Raw genomic sequence first — 16,317 nt, forward strand, 5'->3', positions numbered from 1 at the left:
CTGTTTAAACATTGCTGTCATGATATATTACTTTCTTTTACAGTCTATTCTTTGCAGACTTAACAGACTTCATACCCTGGGCTCAAATTAAGATTACATTTTATAGCGGACGGTGCTGGTAGAAAAAAATAATTATAATATATAATAAATAATATTTACATCAGGATGAGCCTCGTTGTCCCGCTGGTTTACCGTATGGCGCGTGTTTTTGCAAAAAAAAAAAAAATGTCCAACGTCGTCTTCTTTTAACGTCTGCTATTATACATTTTGCCACCTAAAGGTTGCGCCCCCTGTCGGTCGGATACCGTAAAAGCAGTCCGGCGAGAAAAAGGAAGGAAGAGGGTTGACGTGAGGGAACGCGGCGGAAGGAAGTACCGAGCGAGCGCCTGTGATGTAGGAGAATTGGTATGCAGTTTGGGCTGGGCCGTTCCCGCCTCCGGCCGCCCTCCCTCCTCCTCCGTCCCAGATACCGACTCATCTGTTGTCACTTCCATAAGCAACAGCCCGTTTAAGAACGACAAGAGCGGGCGCCGAGAAGCGAACTGTGGAGCCGTTTATTTCTACGCGTAAACTGTAAATGCCTCGCCCGCAGAGCTAAAGCGGCTCCCCATCGTCGAGGAGGATGGCTTCGGTGCGGATGTTTCACAAAGTTGCGGCGAGACTTCTGGGAAGTGCCCAGCCTCTCCACGGCGCTCTAAAAACTCGCTGCTCGGGCGCGTTGCTCCAAAAGGTCAGTTTGTCGCGAACTTAATCGGTTTTCAACGTTGTCACACTTGACTGTCTTCAATGGCTCAGCCGCACAGTAGAGAGAATTAGTGAGATGCTCGATTCACGGGTTCTGGTTTTGGTTTTAACGTAACAGCCGCTAAACAACCACTTGGGTTTTATGAATAGCTGACACCAGTGTTTTAGCAGCGTAGTTCTTTTCTTGCTTGTCGTTTTACTGTCACTGTTTTTGTCTAACACATATAGCAAAACAAACAACATACAATGTATAGTTGTAGAAAAATATAATGTTTTTTTTTTTTTCCATTCATGCATTACTGTACTTACATGAATCTGAAAATACTTCCTGGATGTTCTAATCTATTTATATGACTGTCAGTGTTCTTTAGAAAGAAAAAATAGATTACTTAAAGTGCATTTCCCACACGTCTCATGACTGACGTGGCTTAAGAGGTCTTAATATCCGATGGAATATAAAGAGGTTGTGTTGGCATGAAGCCATATGGCTGTACTCTGCAACCTGTAATTTTTCTGTAGAGATTTGCATCTTGCATCCTCAAATCAAGTGCATGACTGTCACAACACACATCAGTATAAAAACACTCTTCTGCAAGGATGCAGTAAATATCCATCTGCTCATCCTAAGATGCATGCATACACGACTTTCTGCAGATGGGAAAGGCTGCAAAAAGTCGTGTAGATGTATCAGAATCTGCAACAAGCAACTCCAACGTTGCATCAGCTATGTTTCATTTATTTGAGTTGTGATCTATTGCAAAGGGATCTGCAGAGGTCGGGTGAGTCGTGAGCAAGCAGGTCCCTCGTTGATGCCTCCACCGGTACAGGGAGAGCAGTGGACGCTTTCCTGCAAGGCTCTGCTCTGCTCTGCTCCAAGTGAATAATGATAGTTTCCAATGTTGAAAAAAAATAGCATGTGTTTCCAGTTAGATGGGCAAGCTGTCATGAGTCACTCCAGTTTGCCCTGGTGACTAAGCTGAGTTCTATTTTTAGACACATCCCTATATACCATTTGAGCTGCAGTTGTGCCCATCTGATAGTGTTCTCGCGCAAAGTTGCATTCGACCACCCTCGATAAAACTACAGTCATCACGTCAGAAAGCTCAGTATTTCTTGCCACAAGCGCAGGTTTATAAAGATTTTTTTCATGTAATTAAATCCTAGCTCAGTTAATATGTCATGCTTTGCATAAGTAATGTAATGTATGCTGCATTCTTCAAGGGGTTATACTCAATATTTTTCCACCATGCTGTGGCAGAGTGGCTGCAGTTCCAAAGACGGGGAGAAAGGGCAGAACCTTTTCAAATAAGGCGTATGATTCAATACCATTAAATGAAGTCTCTTTGTCCTCTTTGGTGTGTGGAGGGGATGCACATCCAAGCACACATGCACAAGTTATTCAAGAGGAGCTGAAAAAGGCACTCGGAAGTGCAAACAGACTTTAATTGACTATCGAGCTGTTGTTGGACAACATTGACTAATCACACCTGAGATGAGTCCCGAAGGGGGGTGGTCAATGGAATGGGTGTGTTTTCTTTTCTTTTTGTCAACATTCATTTAAGCAATTCTCAAAGCCATCATTTACGAGGAGTGCACACGAGCCCTGAAAACAACACTCAGGCATCTGCTCCAGGGAAACAGAAATTGTTAGCAAACCATTTCGCTTTATTGGAAACCTTGATAGAGTCTGGCTTTATTGTCAGAAAGTGATGATGTTGTTGTGTAATTTCTTGACTGCAGTCAGTACTAGCAACAGTTAGCAGGGAAATACTTCCTCCCACAGTACAAGGACGTGCATGTTATGCTAACTCGGAATTCTAGAACAGGCTCCAGCACCTTGGCTGCCACAAGTGCATGATAAGCAGTGACAGAAGATGGATGGATGGACATCAAAATGATAGAGCCTGAACCACTACTGCGGTACTGAGAGTAGCTTCTGACAGACGTGCGGCTTTAGCATTTTTCTGCTGGTGTAGTGATCAGTGTCAGATCATATGTCAGTTTGATGGCTGTGCCCAACGTTAAGGGGCCGTTATAAAGATCCAGGTGGCGAAACAGAGCAAGGATCGGAGATATTGCTTGCTTATCCCGTCTAGAGGTAATTTTCATTAATAAGTTGCAAGTTTGCTTTATCCACCATTTGAAGGTATTGAAGAAGACTCTCTGGTGTTGCATTTTTAGGTACCGGAGGGGCAGGGCGGCACTTTTTGCAAATTACTTCCGCAATGACGGCACTCATAAACACAAAACGTCCTTCTGTTCAGTTTGGATGCAAATTTTATGCACAGTCGTCAACTCTGCTCTGGACAAAACCCCATGACACTGTGGTGTTGTGAGTGTTTGCCCTGCCAACAACACACAATATCAGAGACTGATACAGACACAATGCTACGGCCGTACTAAAAACAAAACATGAGTTTTCCCAGCACATTGGGATACATTACTGTTGTTTCCTGTCGCAGTCCCAGCTCTGTTATGGTTGGATGTGCAGATATGAATGAGCCCTACATTGCTGAAATGAAGGCAAAGTGTGGCAGAAATGAGCATAGTGGTGGAAATTTTTTTTTTGACACCTTGTGCTTTTGTGACATACTGGATCACACTAAGAATTGCTCTACAGTCTTCAAGTGCAGTTTATTGTAGTGCAGTCGCCAACATTTACCCACATGCTGCATGTGCACTGTTCCAGAACAGAAGGCAACACATCCAGAGGAAAGGAACGACAAGAATTTAGTTTTCTTATTTTTGTCTCATTAACAATAAACAACTCCATATTTTCCATCTGCTTTTGTGCCTCTGATGCAGCCAAATATTTTTAATCACAAAAAAATGTCTGGCAAATATTTAATGACGACTAAAAATGTACAACTGTAAATGATTGGCTTGCTGACCTGACAGCTGGCCCCATCTGTTGGTTTTGTAGCTTTCACCAGCATGACTGGCATTACACAGTAAAATGGAAGAGGTTTAGTTTCAGCACAACTGGCTGAGTACAGAGCTGCCCTGCCTCAGTTACCTCACAAGACCAAGTTACTGCACAGAGAACTGGACATTGTTTGGTGAGAGGCCTTTAAGGAGTGTTTCAGTACATCTAAAGTTACTTGTCACTTTGCAGTGTATTGATCGCAGGAGATTTGGTGCATTTAGCCAGACAGTTTGGTTTTCAGCAAAGAGATGATCAGCACACTGCAGGTTTCCAGCAGCCAGTGCCAGCGCACTGCAGGCAGAAGAATGTTTGGCCCTTTTGTCTCTTCCCAGAACCCCACCAGTCAATATGGCATCTTGGCAGGAAAGTAAAATGCAATACTTTTTTATTCTTGCACAAATTTTGAACTGACATCTTTATTGGGTTGTTTTTTTTCCCCCCCTCTGAACGATTTGCTTTCTCTCTGAACGGCCGTGGACCTCGACAATGAAATGTTTTTATATGCAAGACTTTTAGTCTGCCTCCTTTGTTTATTCATTCTTGATGAAATGATAGACTTCACAAATGTGTCATTGTCTAACGTTTACTGTTCTCACTTGCGAGACATAGACAATAATGACTTTGCAAACTGTTGTTTATCTTCCTTTGCTTTATTTTTGAAGTTGAAAGCGCTCTTTAGTTGACAACTCCACTACTGTGTTTCCCACTTCTGCCTTCCCGTGGTGATTAATGTGGTCCCGTCAACCTCCGGTGCTCGTCTTGACTCGGTTCTCTCTTAAATTGGTCTGCGGGTATAAGCTTGAATTGCCTCCGCGGCTCATTTGTTCGATTCTCTCTCGAGCGCTGCGTCAGACTTTAATCCCCGCCACTAAATAAAAGTGGCCGCAGATCATTTTGTGCTGCCCAAAGTGGTTGTTTACCGATGAGAATAACAACATAATTCTCTCTATACAGCCACCGGCAATATAAGGTCCAACCATCGCTTAAAAGCAGTGGTGATGGGGGACATACTACCCTGTTGTTTTAGAGACAATTTCTTTGTCCGTCACGACGTTGCCAGCTACAGTACGTGTACTTTTTAAATTTTCCATTTTTCTTTGCGTGTTGTCTTGGGCTTGCAACCGAATTTCGGTACTTTTCAAATGCTCCAATCCTACCCATATCCTACAGATATCGACAAATGAATCATCTTTTCAGTATCCAAGAAAGTCAATCATAGCATCTAAAGTCACTGTCGATTGGCTTTCACATTACAGCGACGTGAACTAAAGACACTCACAGTGAAAATTAGCATCATGCCGAAGAAGTCCAGAGCGTGACTGCACTTCATTAAGGTGGATAAAAATAAAGCAAAATACAGCATTTGTGCCGAAGATGTAGCAACAAAGGACGGGAATACAACAAAATTGACTTGGATGAAATTCTGATTTGAATCACCGGTGAAACCAGAAATTAATGTTTTGTGCTGTAATGAATATTCATTTTTGTAAAAAAAAAAAAAAAACTATCCAACTGAAGTATTATATTTGGCATTATATCAAAAAATGTTGAATGATACTCAGTTCTCCTCTTGTCTATGGATATAGTCCTTTGTTTTGTGATCTTCAGTTATGATCATCCCAGCATTATTTTGTCAGACTTGACCACAGGAGCACTCGCACCATTCACATGATTAAGATAACGGGTTGACTAGCAGTCACTATGATTCACTCAATGGCCACCAAGAAATGGAACCAGGTTCAACTTTACGCCCCAGACTAATCACCACTGGATGTTTCAGTTGCGGTGTTTATTGATTGTGGTGATAACAACAACAGGGTGGTATTGATCCGTCATTATTTCTGTGGCTTGACAGTGATGCGCCTTCGTATTCTGTTTCCCAGCGAGGGAGCTGGATAGCTTCCTGCTAAACAGCAGCATTGCACACACACGTGGAGAATCATAACTACTGTAATAAAAACCCATAACGTTCATAAAGCATCATGTAGCTTATCAGTTCTAATTAAAGCTAATGCAGGGACACTTGAGGAAAATTGAGGAAAAAATGGCCAAGTAATGATTGTAAATGGTAGAATTGTTCTTATTGTAATTGCTCTGTAATATTGAAAAGGCTATCTATCTGCAATCTGAAACCCATGTGATTATCTGTCAGCGCAGCAGTTTTCTGTCGGCCTTCCCTCCATTGTACCGTAACTGATGGTTGTTTCTCTTTCACCAACGGCCGTCCTTGCATTCTCCGTGCGAATCCAATCAAAATCTGCCTCTTCCCTCCGAGTCTCACCGCAGATCTGCTGTCTCGCTCCATTTTCTTTTCCTTTTCACGCTGACGTAGCGCATCCGTCGCCTCCCCACTTGCTTCGTTTCCTTCTCAGCTCCCCCTGAACCTGACAGGGTCATTATGTCGGTAAAGACGGATGCCTCGATGTAAATGATTTTCACGGTACGGTGCACCTGAGTGGCGGCGGTGGCCGGGCTCGGCTCATTTTCTGACCGTGGCAGCCTTCATTTTTCACAGCCGCGTTGAGGCCATTTGTCACTCACTGCGTTTCCCATCTCCACCTGCGAGAAGTCCCGGTGATACGGCAAATCACAGCGGCCGTCGCTTGCTTGCGTTTCCCAGACAAATGGCCCCCTCCTTCTGCTCGGTGGGATCAACCCTTGAACAAGAGGGGGTTGGGGTAGGGCTGGAGATGCCTTCAGGAGGTGGCGATGCAACAGGCCATAGCTCAGCTGTGACAAAGTTCACCGTGGCCCCCTGGGGGAATCCTTGCTTATTGTTGGGGGGTGGAACCCTGCCTGCTGTACTGCAGAGGAGAGACGTTGCATTTTTTCCCTCCCCCTCTCCCGTTGCAGTTGTTAAAATGGAGGATCTCGTAGCTTAAAGTGTGTAATATTTGGAGCTTTTTAGAAGTAACAGCGGACACCAAGTGGTTAGATTTTAGATTGCTGCGCTCACCCTCTCACCCTCCCTCTCCCGAGCTTTCCACTGAACTACGGTGGCCTGCGCTCACAAACCTGGATACCTCGTCCACCTTCTTCTTTGTTGCTTTATTTGAGGAAGCGAGCATTCACCCGAAATGTTTTGTTTCTTCAAATTTCAATCATCCAATCCACCAAACAAGAGTCACCAGCAGAATAAGTTGTTTGACTCGGCAGAGAAGATTTGTCACATTTTTCATGGGTGCAACCCAGATACTCACCCCACAAATGCATGTTCCTTACAAGTGTGGCACCATTTAAAAGGGGAATAAACAGGTTTTCCAACAATATAAGATTAATTTCCAAGAAGCATTGTTCATTCATTCATTTTTCATACCCGCTTAGTCCCGAGCTCAGGGTCACGGGGGTCTGCTGGAGCCTATCCCAGCTGTCATAGGGCGAAGGCAGGGGTCAAGAAGCATTGTTGCAACAAAGAAATAATCTACCAAATACAAATTTCCTTACTTTTTGTGTCATGTTTATAAATAAGAACCGTTCCAAGAGTATTTCATTCATTCATTCATTCATTCATAATTCTTAATGTTTTTATGGGCAGTATATTGAACTTTTAGCAATATGAAAATTGTAAATCAGGCCAAATGTTACACAGCGGACCTTTAAGGGGAAACACACACGCCCACTAATTGCCGAGAGTCAGGGAGGGAACGGTTGAGTGGGGGGAAGCAGACGTGCGCCGCCACTTCTCTCTGCAGAGCCACGCTGACTTCTGGGTACGTGTGAAGGACGACGAGTAGACGGCGGTGCACTCGCTGCATCTAGCTCGGTAATTGGCAAGTGTGCTCTGTTTTGATAAGCAAACACTTGTTTACTTTCAGGAGCCCTCGGTTATCGCAGACACTCCGATCCCACCCAGTGGCCCGTGACATCCTGGAGGCTGCACCGAGTGTCTTGTGACTCAGACTGGGTGCGGCTGCCGCAGCTTTTGTGTTTGCCGGGCCGGGACTCGCTCAGTCTTCAGCTCTGAGTCTTGCTCTGCAAGCCCATCTTTTACATGCTTTATTTGTAATGTGTGGGTGTGTCTCTGTTTGCACAAGCGCAGAGCATGTTAGACAAATGCATGGTACACAGCTTTTAGCTCAACAGACTGCACAGACTCCACAAACTGTTGAATTAATTAACAGAGAATTAATCTTCAGGTGCCCCAGTCAGGATTCTACCACTGAAGTGTAAATGCACATTTGTCTCAAAACAAAATGTACATACAGTATATATCACATCATTAATGATACAACAGGTTGTTGTCAATAAATAAACAGCTAAAATGTTGAGTAAGCACTGTAACTATACACCTGTCATACATCCTCTTCATCATGTGACTCCCTTTTTGTCACATGATCAAGGCTATAAAACAATTCAACTAGTCCTCCAGCACACTAAGTAGCGCTATATTTTGTAAATCACATTTTATTGTGTGGTCTAACTTCTGAAATACCTTTCAACGTTTACATTTGCCACATCTACTTCCTCTTCACGTTGTGCTCAGTAACAGCTACAGTCACGTGGCGGCTCTGTGCCGTGCCCCTGTAAATGTCGTCCTCGAAACAGTGTAGGGAATCACCAGAGATCGTTCGATTTATTATTTATTATGATATGTAGGCCACAGTACCATTATGCAATAGTAGTATGCTTTGTCTTACCGTTTCTGCTGCACATTTTGAAGCTTTTCGCTGGCATGAGTTGCATTTGTGTTGACGACATTTCTTTAAAATTTACGACACATCGATGTATTATTATCACACAAAATAATGCAGCATTATGTTGTTATTATCATTGCAAAAACAGAGGAGATGCCTCTTGCAGAATGACGGCTTGCTGTTTAGTTGGGTAGCGAAACAACACAAGGAAATATAAACTTTAATTAACAACTTTGGTTTATGATGACCCTGGCTCAAAAGGAAGCAGCACAACAAGTCACACTCCAGCAAGCTGACGTGTTAAGATATTTATTAGAACACATAACGAAACTGAAATGAAATAAATTGATTAGTTAAGGTCTTGGCAGCAGCAGCAGCAGCTCATATTCTGACTTGGACCTGTAGCAAAATGGAGACAGAGAGAGAGAGAGAGAGAGAGAGAGAGAGAGACCTGTAAAAGCTCAATACAGTGCACATAAATACATTAATAAAAGTGTATTCTCGCAGTACAATAAAACTAATTTGGTTTTCCTCCCCTTAAACGGTTCTCATATCAATTCTCGGATTTCAGAATTCTGCCAGTGATGCATGTTGTCGCTTCTCAAATTCAGTATGGAATGCAAACGCCTTTGCTTCAGTACCTGATATACGACGTGCGCTAGGTTATGACGTAGCGCATGTGACGCGCAACGTCACCCCGTGCGGCAGGTAACAAAGGTGGTGTTGTCCCGGGTGTCCCAATTCCATCGCAAGCCGATCGGTGCGGAGCCGATCGGTGCCGATTATTACCCGGGTCGCTTGCCGGGTTGTTTGACCCGTTTCGTCGCGCAACAGCACGGCTCGGTGAGCAGATTCCACTGCCACCAAATGCCGATTAGTAGCGGGACATCACCACGTTTTTTGGCCGGTGGAATTGGGGCTATACATATATGAGAATATGCACAGAGCAAGGGTCTTGCTCTCACTTGCCATCTTGCACTGTCATATTTCTAAGGGAGCCCGGTTTGGACAATCCAGCCAACCTGAAAACAAGTTTCATATTTGGGGTGAACTCTCACGTCCTCAAATAAACTAATGAGAATTTGAAGAAGAACATGAAGAAGATGAAGAATAAGGTGTACGAGGTCTCCAGGTTTGGATGTGCAGACCACCATAGTTCATTGGCAAGCTCAGGAGAGGGAGGAGGAGGAAAATAGTGCTGCAATCTAAAATGCAACCTCTTGATGTCGCTTTTTCTTCTTCAAAATCACCAAATAACACACACTTAACCTTCAAACGAAAGGATTGGACCAAAAATGTAATTAACAACGCCACCGAGTCTAACGAGGCCGGCGGTGCCTTCTGCCAAACTGTCCCTCGGGGGTTCCGTGAACACCAATCCCCTTGCTGCACTGTCACTGGCTGACACATTGTGGTTAAACGGTCACTTAATGTTCCAGCGCTGAATGGCTGGCGTGTGTTGCTGCCGCATTATCGGCGGCAAAGTGCTGTGGAGAAAGACGGCTACTGGTCACGTTCCTCTCCGGCTGCCTTTTGTGCCACAGTGGCCGGCGTCTGTTTGATTTATTTTTACGCTGGAGTGCGGTGTGAGTGTGGCACGTGCGTGGCATACTAAACTGGCCAGAGTCAGTCAGCTGTTGAATTGATTCCGGTCAATGATTTTTACAAAGACAAACGCACGCACACACACACACTGCCTGATGCTGCCTGGCTCCACATTAACAGCCTGTGACCAGACTGTCTTGAGCTGTTTGCTTACAGCAAGAAAACACAAGGTGTTGTTTATTTTCTTTTGGAAAACATCTGGCCACCCACTCGCTGCATTAGCTGTGCTTGGCCGCCCCTGCCTCTACATTTTTCCATATGGTAATCTCCATCGTGAGGAAAAACTGTCTTCTGCGGGACTGGTGATGAGTGAGATGCTGCTCCGGGGCTCCCGGCTGATGTGTTTGCACCGCTGGAGGTTCAGTGTTGAGAGGATGGCGTTCTAGCGTGGCAGCCACGGTTATAAATGTCTGTACATTAACCGCAGCGCCACTAAACGAGGACAGATTGGATCTCCCGGGATGAGAATGAGATGCATCCGTTTTCTCCGCGTCAGGTTAGACCTTTTGGTTCTCACTTGCTGAGGCGTGAGGCACTTTAACAAATCACTGCTACATTAAACCGCTGCACTTCACTGGAAACCGCCTTTTTTAAAAGGTCGTGTGGATGCGACACGCATGCAGTGAAACCAGTGAGTCATTTATCTTTCGTAAGATTGTAGTAAATGTCATAAACACATGTTGGAATCTTATTTGTTTTGGTTAATGCTTTGCCATTGAAGGTTTATGTCCAGAGGAGCCACCGGTTATAATCCACATTAAACAAAATAATCCAGCGGATGTTCTAATAACGGTCTATACATCAACATACCTACTGTCAGCACTTGTATTACAAGCCCACAGAGACCTAGAATCCTTCACACAATCCTTCCCAAAGATAATCACAATTTAGATCTGCCACTTCAACTAACCTGCACGACTTTGGACTGTGTGAGAAAGTCCAGCGACTATGCGGAAAACACAACACAAACTCCGGTGTGGAGGATTAGATTCCCGGTGTTACACTGCGAGCTATGGAGGACCATTCTCTGACGTTTCAGAGTTTGTTTGTTAGTGGCGTGTCGCTGTTTGGGACACAAAATCAACAAAAGTCAGGTCTTCCTTCACGGTGCAGTGCACGGCCTAATGAGCAGGCCGAGAACCCTTGTAATTCAGCGTCTCCTGCTCACGTTCAATAACTTCCTTTTCACTACTGATCATTGTGCCGATGCTCCGTCCCAACGGCTTCTCCTCTGCCTGTCTGGTGCCGGCTCAGTAAACGCTGGCCTCTAGACGTTGTTTTCCTCGGCAAAGCGTAGTAAAAACGAGTGGCTCCCCCTCCGCACAGCAATGTGACACTTCGAAAGCTTTACAGGTGGATCCTTCTTCACTGTGGATGGTGCTCCAGTGGATTCCTCTCCGGGGAGAAACGGCTGCACAGTGGTTCTGTTTTACAGGTTCGGAAAACCGAGGTGATCCAACCCCAGGACGCCTGTTTGTCGCACATTTTTTATGGAGCTCTGTTCATATAAAATTCAGTACGTGAACGTATTTGTTGTCACCGGAGGCACAGCAGCATAATTCACCAGCAGCTGCAGCAGCGCTGGGAGACGCTCGCGGCCTTGTGCTCACCTCCAGAGTTGAGCCGTGTTGCATTAATACAGCGGCACCCGGAGTTTAATTAACGTAATGAGAGGAAAAGGTTCACGTCAGGATTTTGCACCATCAGCTGCGCGGTTAAATAAAAGTGGTGTTGAGAAGAAGCCAGCCAACCAGCTAGATTAATGTGGCCGCTTGGCAGCTTGCTGCTCCTCACATCCCGCCAGGTTACTGCGGATCCGTTTGCTCTCTGCCATCAGCTGAAATGACAGTTGACAAAGGGCGGGGCGTAAGGGTCGAAGGGGGGAAGGGCGGGGCGGGAGGCTAACAACAAGAGTTAGCACGGCGCTAACGCTTCTCTTCTTTCCCTGTGTTTGCTTTGTTGTCTTACTGGGGGGTAGAACGAGGCGGGAGGCTAACAACAAGAGTTAGCACGGCGCTAACGCTTCTCTTCTTTCCCTGTGTTTGCTTTGTTGTCTTACTGGGGGGTAGAACGAGGCGGGAGGCTAACAACAAGAGTTAGCACGGCGCTAACGCTTCTCCTTGTGTTTGCTTTGTTGTCTTACTGGCTCTCCTGGCTTTTCAGGTTCAGCTCAAGCCCTCGCTCAGAAACCCCGCTGTACTGTTTTGCAGCACACTAGCGCCCCCCGACGGTAAGACATTGATATTACATATATTTTGTTTTGCATGCTCTTTGCATTTTTTTTTTTTTTACTAAGGAATAAGAAAAAGACAAGTTGCATTAAAATAGGCTGCAACTCTTCTATAGCAGACGTCTCCTTGAAGTACAAATACGGCCGTTTGGTGCTGGAAGTCCCGCTGCCCTCCAGGAACGAGAAATGTCTTTTCTTCCTACGGCCCATGCTGATGAGCGTGGGAGACCTCATCGAGGATGTGCAGAGAGAAGACCCTGGAGTCACCGCCTCCGTCTTTTCCAAAGGTGGGAAGCCTCAGCAGTTAGCACGCACACACACACACACACACACACACACACACACACACACACACCTGACAGACTATATTGTGCTGGCAGAAAAGTGTGCGAGTGTTGCATTGGCCCATAATGTCTCCTGCAGTCAGTGAGGGAGGGGTGTGACCCACATTCATCAGACTTGAAATTCACGTTTTGTTCTTCTTTGCTTTTCAAACAAACCTTATCTACGTCTGGACCTCGCAGCGCTGAAACGCTGGTACCTGCTTTACTAGTTCCTGGAAACAGTCCAGATTTGACAGTCAGGATTCATTCAGATACATTATACTGTATGTCTGAATTACATTATAATTCAGATTCGTTATAGGGAAGGGAAAAAAACATGTTTGAATACTTGTTATGAATATTGAATATTTAAGACTGCACAACTTCTATCTTTTTAGTTGCTCAGAATTGATTAAACTGTACAGTAATACCACATGTAAGTGTACCACATCTGTATCAACTGAAAATCAATGACTTCTGCTGCAACAATGAAATCTTCTTAATGAACTCCATGTCTGACCTGCTAGTGCCTGTAATTCATTTTGTCTCATTTGTGGAGGGTTTTGGATTTATTCGGGCACCGTGTCTGAAAACTGTTCTGCTGGGTCACGAAAAAAAAAAGAAAATGAAATGGCAATTTAAAAAAAATGTTTCCTTGTGTGTCGCCGACAGACGGAGAGCGTATAGCGCACACCACGCTGATTGACGCCCTGCTGGAGAAGGACTTTCAGCTCGTCATTAATAACACAGTTTACAACGTTTGCTCACCGCAAAAGGGTACGGCCACCCGACTGTCTCACCTCAGCCATAGCTGCAAGGGTCCGACATTCATCATCTGACAGGCTGCTTTTTTTTTTTCTTCTTCTATTCTTTTTTCCATCCCTCTGCTGCACTCAGTCTGCACGTCCAGCGAGCACGCCATGGAGCTGGAGGACATGAAGCACGTGGTGCACCTGCTGCACACGGCGCTCCACCAGCCCGAGCACCACCTGCTGCAGGAGAGGCAGCTGCTGGAGAAACTGGACAACCTCAAGCAGCAGCTGTCCCCCATGGAGAAGGTACATTGATTGACTGATTGATGGATTGATCTGTTTATTTAACCCAGATTGGTGCCCAGCCCCCATGAGCTTATAAGACACTGATCAATACATTTGTCGATAGAATTCTCACAATTACATCCATGATAGCCACGTGACTACAGAAAAAAGCAATCCATCCATCCACCATCCATCCATTTTCAATACCCACTTCTTCCTGGGCTCTGGGTTGCAGGGGTCAGCTGGAGCCTCTCCCAGCTGTCTTAGGGCGAAGGCAGGGTGACACCCTGGACATGTCGCCAGTTCATCGCAGGGCCACATAGAGACAAACAACCATTCCCACTCACATGCACACCTATGGACAATTTAGAGTTTCAAATTCACCACACATGCATGTTTTTTTGACTGTGGGAGGCAGCGCTAACCACTGTGCCACCTTGCCACCAGCAAGACATAACACAACCTATAGAAATTGGAACATGTACAAATAACACAAGACAGCAGCGCCATGGCGTCTCCATCACCGTGGATTTAACCGTGTCCACTGTTCACTCACCCGTCACTCCAACCTCTGTTGCTCCGACACCAGGTGAGGGCCCAGCTGTCCAAGACGGCCGAGGCCCAAAGCTCCAGGGTGGTGTGGACCGGCCTGGCCATGTTGTCAGTGCAGGGCGGAGCTCTGGCCTGGCTCACCTGGTGGGTGTACTCTTGGGACGTCATGGAGCCAGTCACCTACTTCATCACCTATGCCACCAGCATGGGAGCCTTCGCCTACTATGTCCTCACCAAGCAGGTTGGTCTGAGAGAAACAGAAAAAAAAAACATCCATCTGGAGCCTATCCCAGCTGTCATAGGGTGAAGAAAACTGGATAATATTGCCAAGGGTGTGCATTCAGTAGCCCTGCAGTTCATCACAGGGCCATATAGAGAGAGTCAACCATTCGCACAGTTTTCAATTCACCTCACATGCTGTGGGAGGAAGCCGGAGAACCCATGCAAACACAGGGAGAACATGCAAACGCCACACAGAAAGGTCCCATGCCTGGAATTGAACCCACAACCTTCTTGGTGTGAATTTCTGCGCCACCGTGTCACCCCAGAATAAACAGTCTCACTAAAATCCAATGGTTTCTATATTTCAGATGTAGTAGCATTTAGTAGGCGGATAGCATATCAAAAACGATGTTAATCAGTGTTTTCTGATGTTCGTCTTTATTATAGCACGTCAGGGTAGGGCACGTCCACCGTTTGGGCTACTGTGTATTCGGAGTGGTGAAATAAGGCTGCATCGTTACAAGTGGACCCACTTTTTTTACCTATGAAATGCTTGCAAACAGAAAACAAAACATATTTCTATTGACCATCTCACTAAAACATTAACATGTATTGGTATAGAGCCCTTGAACACTGTACAGGTTACGGGTTGTGACGCTCATCTCCTCCCCTTAGAATAGAATGGAAGCCTTTAATAGTCCCACATTGGGGAAATGTGCACGTTTATAACAGGCGTCTGTCTTTGTTCCCACAGGACTATGTTTATCCAGATGTTAAAGACAGACAGTTTCTGCGTTACTTTTACAAGGGTGCCAACAAGAGCAAATTCAGCGTGTCAAAATATAATGAACTGAAGGATGAACTTTCTCAGGTGGGTTCATTTTTTTTAATCTGAACAGTTGCATTGCGGCTTGTCGTCCACATCCTGTCAAAAGGCCCCGACTGTATTTGTCTCCTTTAGTCATTAAATTTCTGTTTTTCTGTTTTTTGTTTTTTTTTAATTGGGCTGAACCAAGTTTTGAACAAACACAAGTCACTAATTCAGAACCATAATCAAATAATTGAAATCCATCCAACACTTTTCAAACATTTCACAAATATCTGACCCATAACTACAAATGGAAAAAAATAAATCCTCAAGTATCACAGAGAGAACCTCATTACATGCACGCCATGATAAAAACAAGTTGAAGGGAAATTTTATGCAATTAATTAAATTTGAATAAACAGTCAAATTACTTTACAGTGGTGTAACCAGTTGAGCGCATAGATGTGTGACTGCATGTCTTGTGTGTGTTGTTGTCAGGTGGAGGAGGACCTGAGGCGTCTGAGAAATCCCACTGAACTGCAGCTCCCTCTGGAAGAGATTCAGCCCAAGCCGTGAACCACGGCCACTGGCACCAGGAAACGCCGTCTCTGCTTTATTTTGATATTGGCAACTTTTTACTCGGTATCAAAAAAATCGTTGTTGTTTTTTTTACAGTCATTCATGATTCCAGTTAATGTCTTTGAGAAACAAACAAATAAGACTTTTGAAATAAAAGCATTCAACCCAACACTGAGATGCTCTCTTGTCTGCCAGAGTTCATTGTGCTACTTGGGGCGGACAGACAGTCAGACAGACGTTTAAAGAAATGACATGAAATCACAGTTTTGCCACAAGCAGAATTGACAATCGTGACCAGCAAACTGCTGACCAGAGTGTCACTCTTACTTTATTACACAGTCAAAACAGCAAAAAGACAGGATTGATAGATGTTGGTCGCTTTTAGTTCCTGAGTCAAAGATCATGTGACACAGCTTGACGTTTTTCGATGGCCAAGGCACAGTTATAAAAAATAAAAAAAATTAAAATAACACACCCCTTCCTCCCTGAGGTACATATCATACTGGTGTTTATCGCTGTTTTGGGTGCAAATGCGCATGAAAATGTCCATACTGCAAACTTGTTCAACACAAATAACAGCACGAACAGAAATTCCCTTTTCGATGGAGCAACTTGAAAGACAAACAGCATATTTATGTGGGCTTAAAGAGGGTTTGC

General features: G+C 44.8%; 1 protein-coding gene across 1 annotated transcript; it reads left to right on the forward strand.

Annotated features, from left to right (window-relative positions):
• The first annotated feature begins 367 nt into the window (after nucleotides 1-367).
• LOC142892194 (calcium uniporter regulatory subunit MCUb, mitochondrial-like) lies at nucleotides 368-15,835 on the forward strand. Its single transcript, XM_076032188.1, has 8 exons — nucleotides 368-730; nucleotides 12,073-12,139; nucleotides 12,259-12,426; nucleotides 13,135-13,239; nucleotides 13,360-13,520; nucleotides 14,089-14,292; nucleotides 15,028-15,144; nucleotides 15,580-15,835. Exons 1-8 carry the CDS (start codon nucleotides 623-625, stop codon nucleotides 15,655-15,657), a joined length of 1,008 nt encoding a protein of 335 aa, XP_075888303.1. The 5' UTR covers nucleotides 368-622; the 3' UTR covers nucleotides 15,658-15,835.
• The last annotated feature ends 482 nt before the right edge of the window (nucleotides 15,836-16,317 follow it).

Source organism: Nelusetta ayraudi, unplaced genomic scaffold (assembly GCF_046127955.1).
Source record: "Nelusetta ayraudi isolate G7.1 ecotype Tasmania unplaced genomic scaffold, CSIRO-AGI_Nayr_v1 ptg000004l, whole genome shotgun sequence".
In the NCBI taxonomy this organism is placed as follows: Eukaryota; Metazoa; Chordata; class Actinopteri; order Tetraodontiformes; family Monacanthidae; genus Nelusetta; species Nelusetta ayraudi.

Bases quoted from the DNA above. Each gene is read 5' to 3' on its own strand.
- LOC142892194 (XM_076032188.1), top strand. From the start codon at position 623: ATGGCTTCGGTGCGGATGTTTCACAAAGTTGCGGCGAGACTTCTGGGA. The intron at 12,140-12,258 runs GTAAGACATTGA...CTTCTATAGCAG, and splicing joins CACACTAGCGCCCCCCGACG to ACGTCTCCTTGAAGTACAAA. The intron at 13,521-14,088 runs GTACATTGATTG...CTCCGACACCAG, and splicing joins AGCTGTCCCCCATGGAGAAG to GTGAGGGCCCAGCTGTCCAA.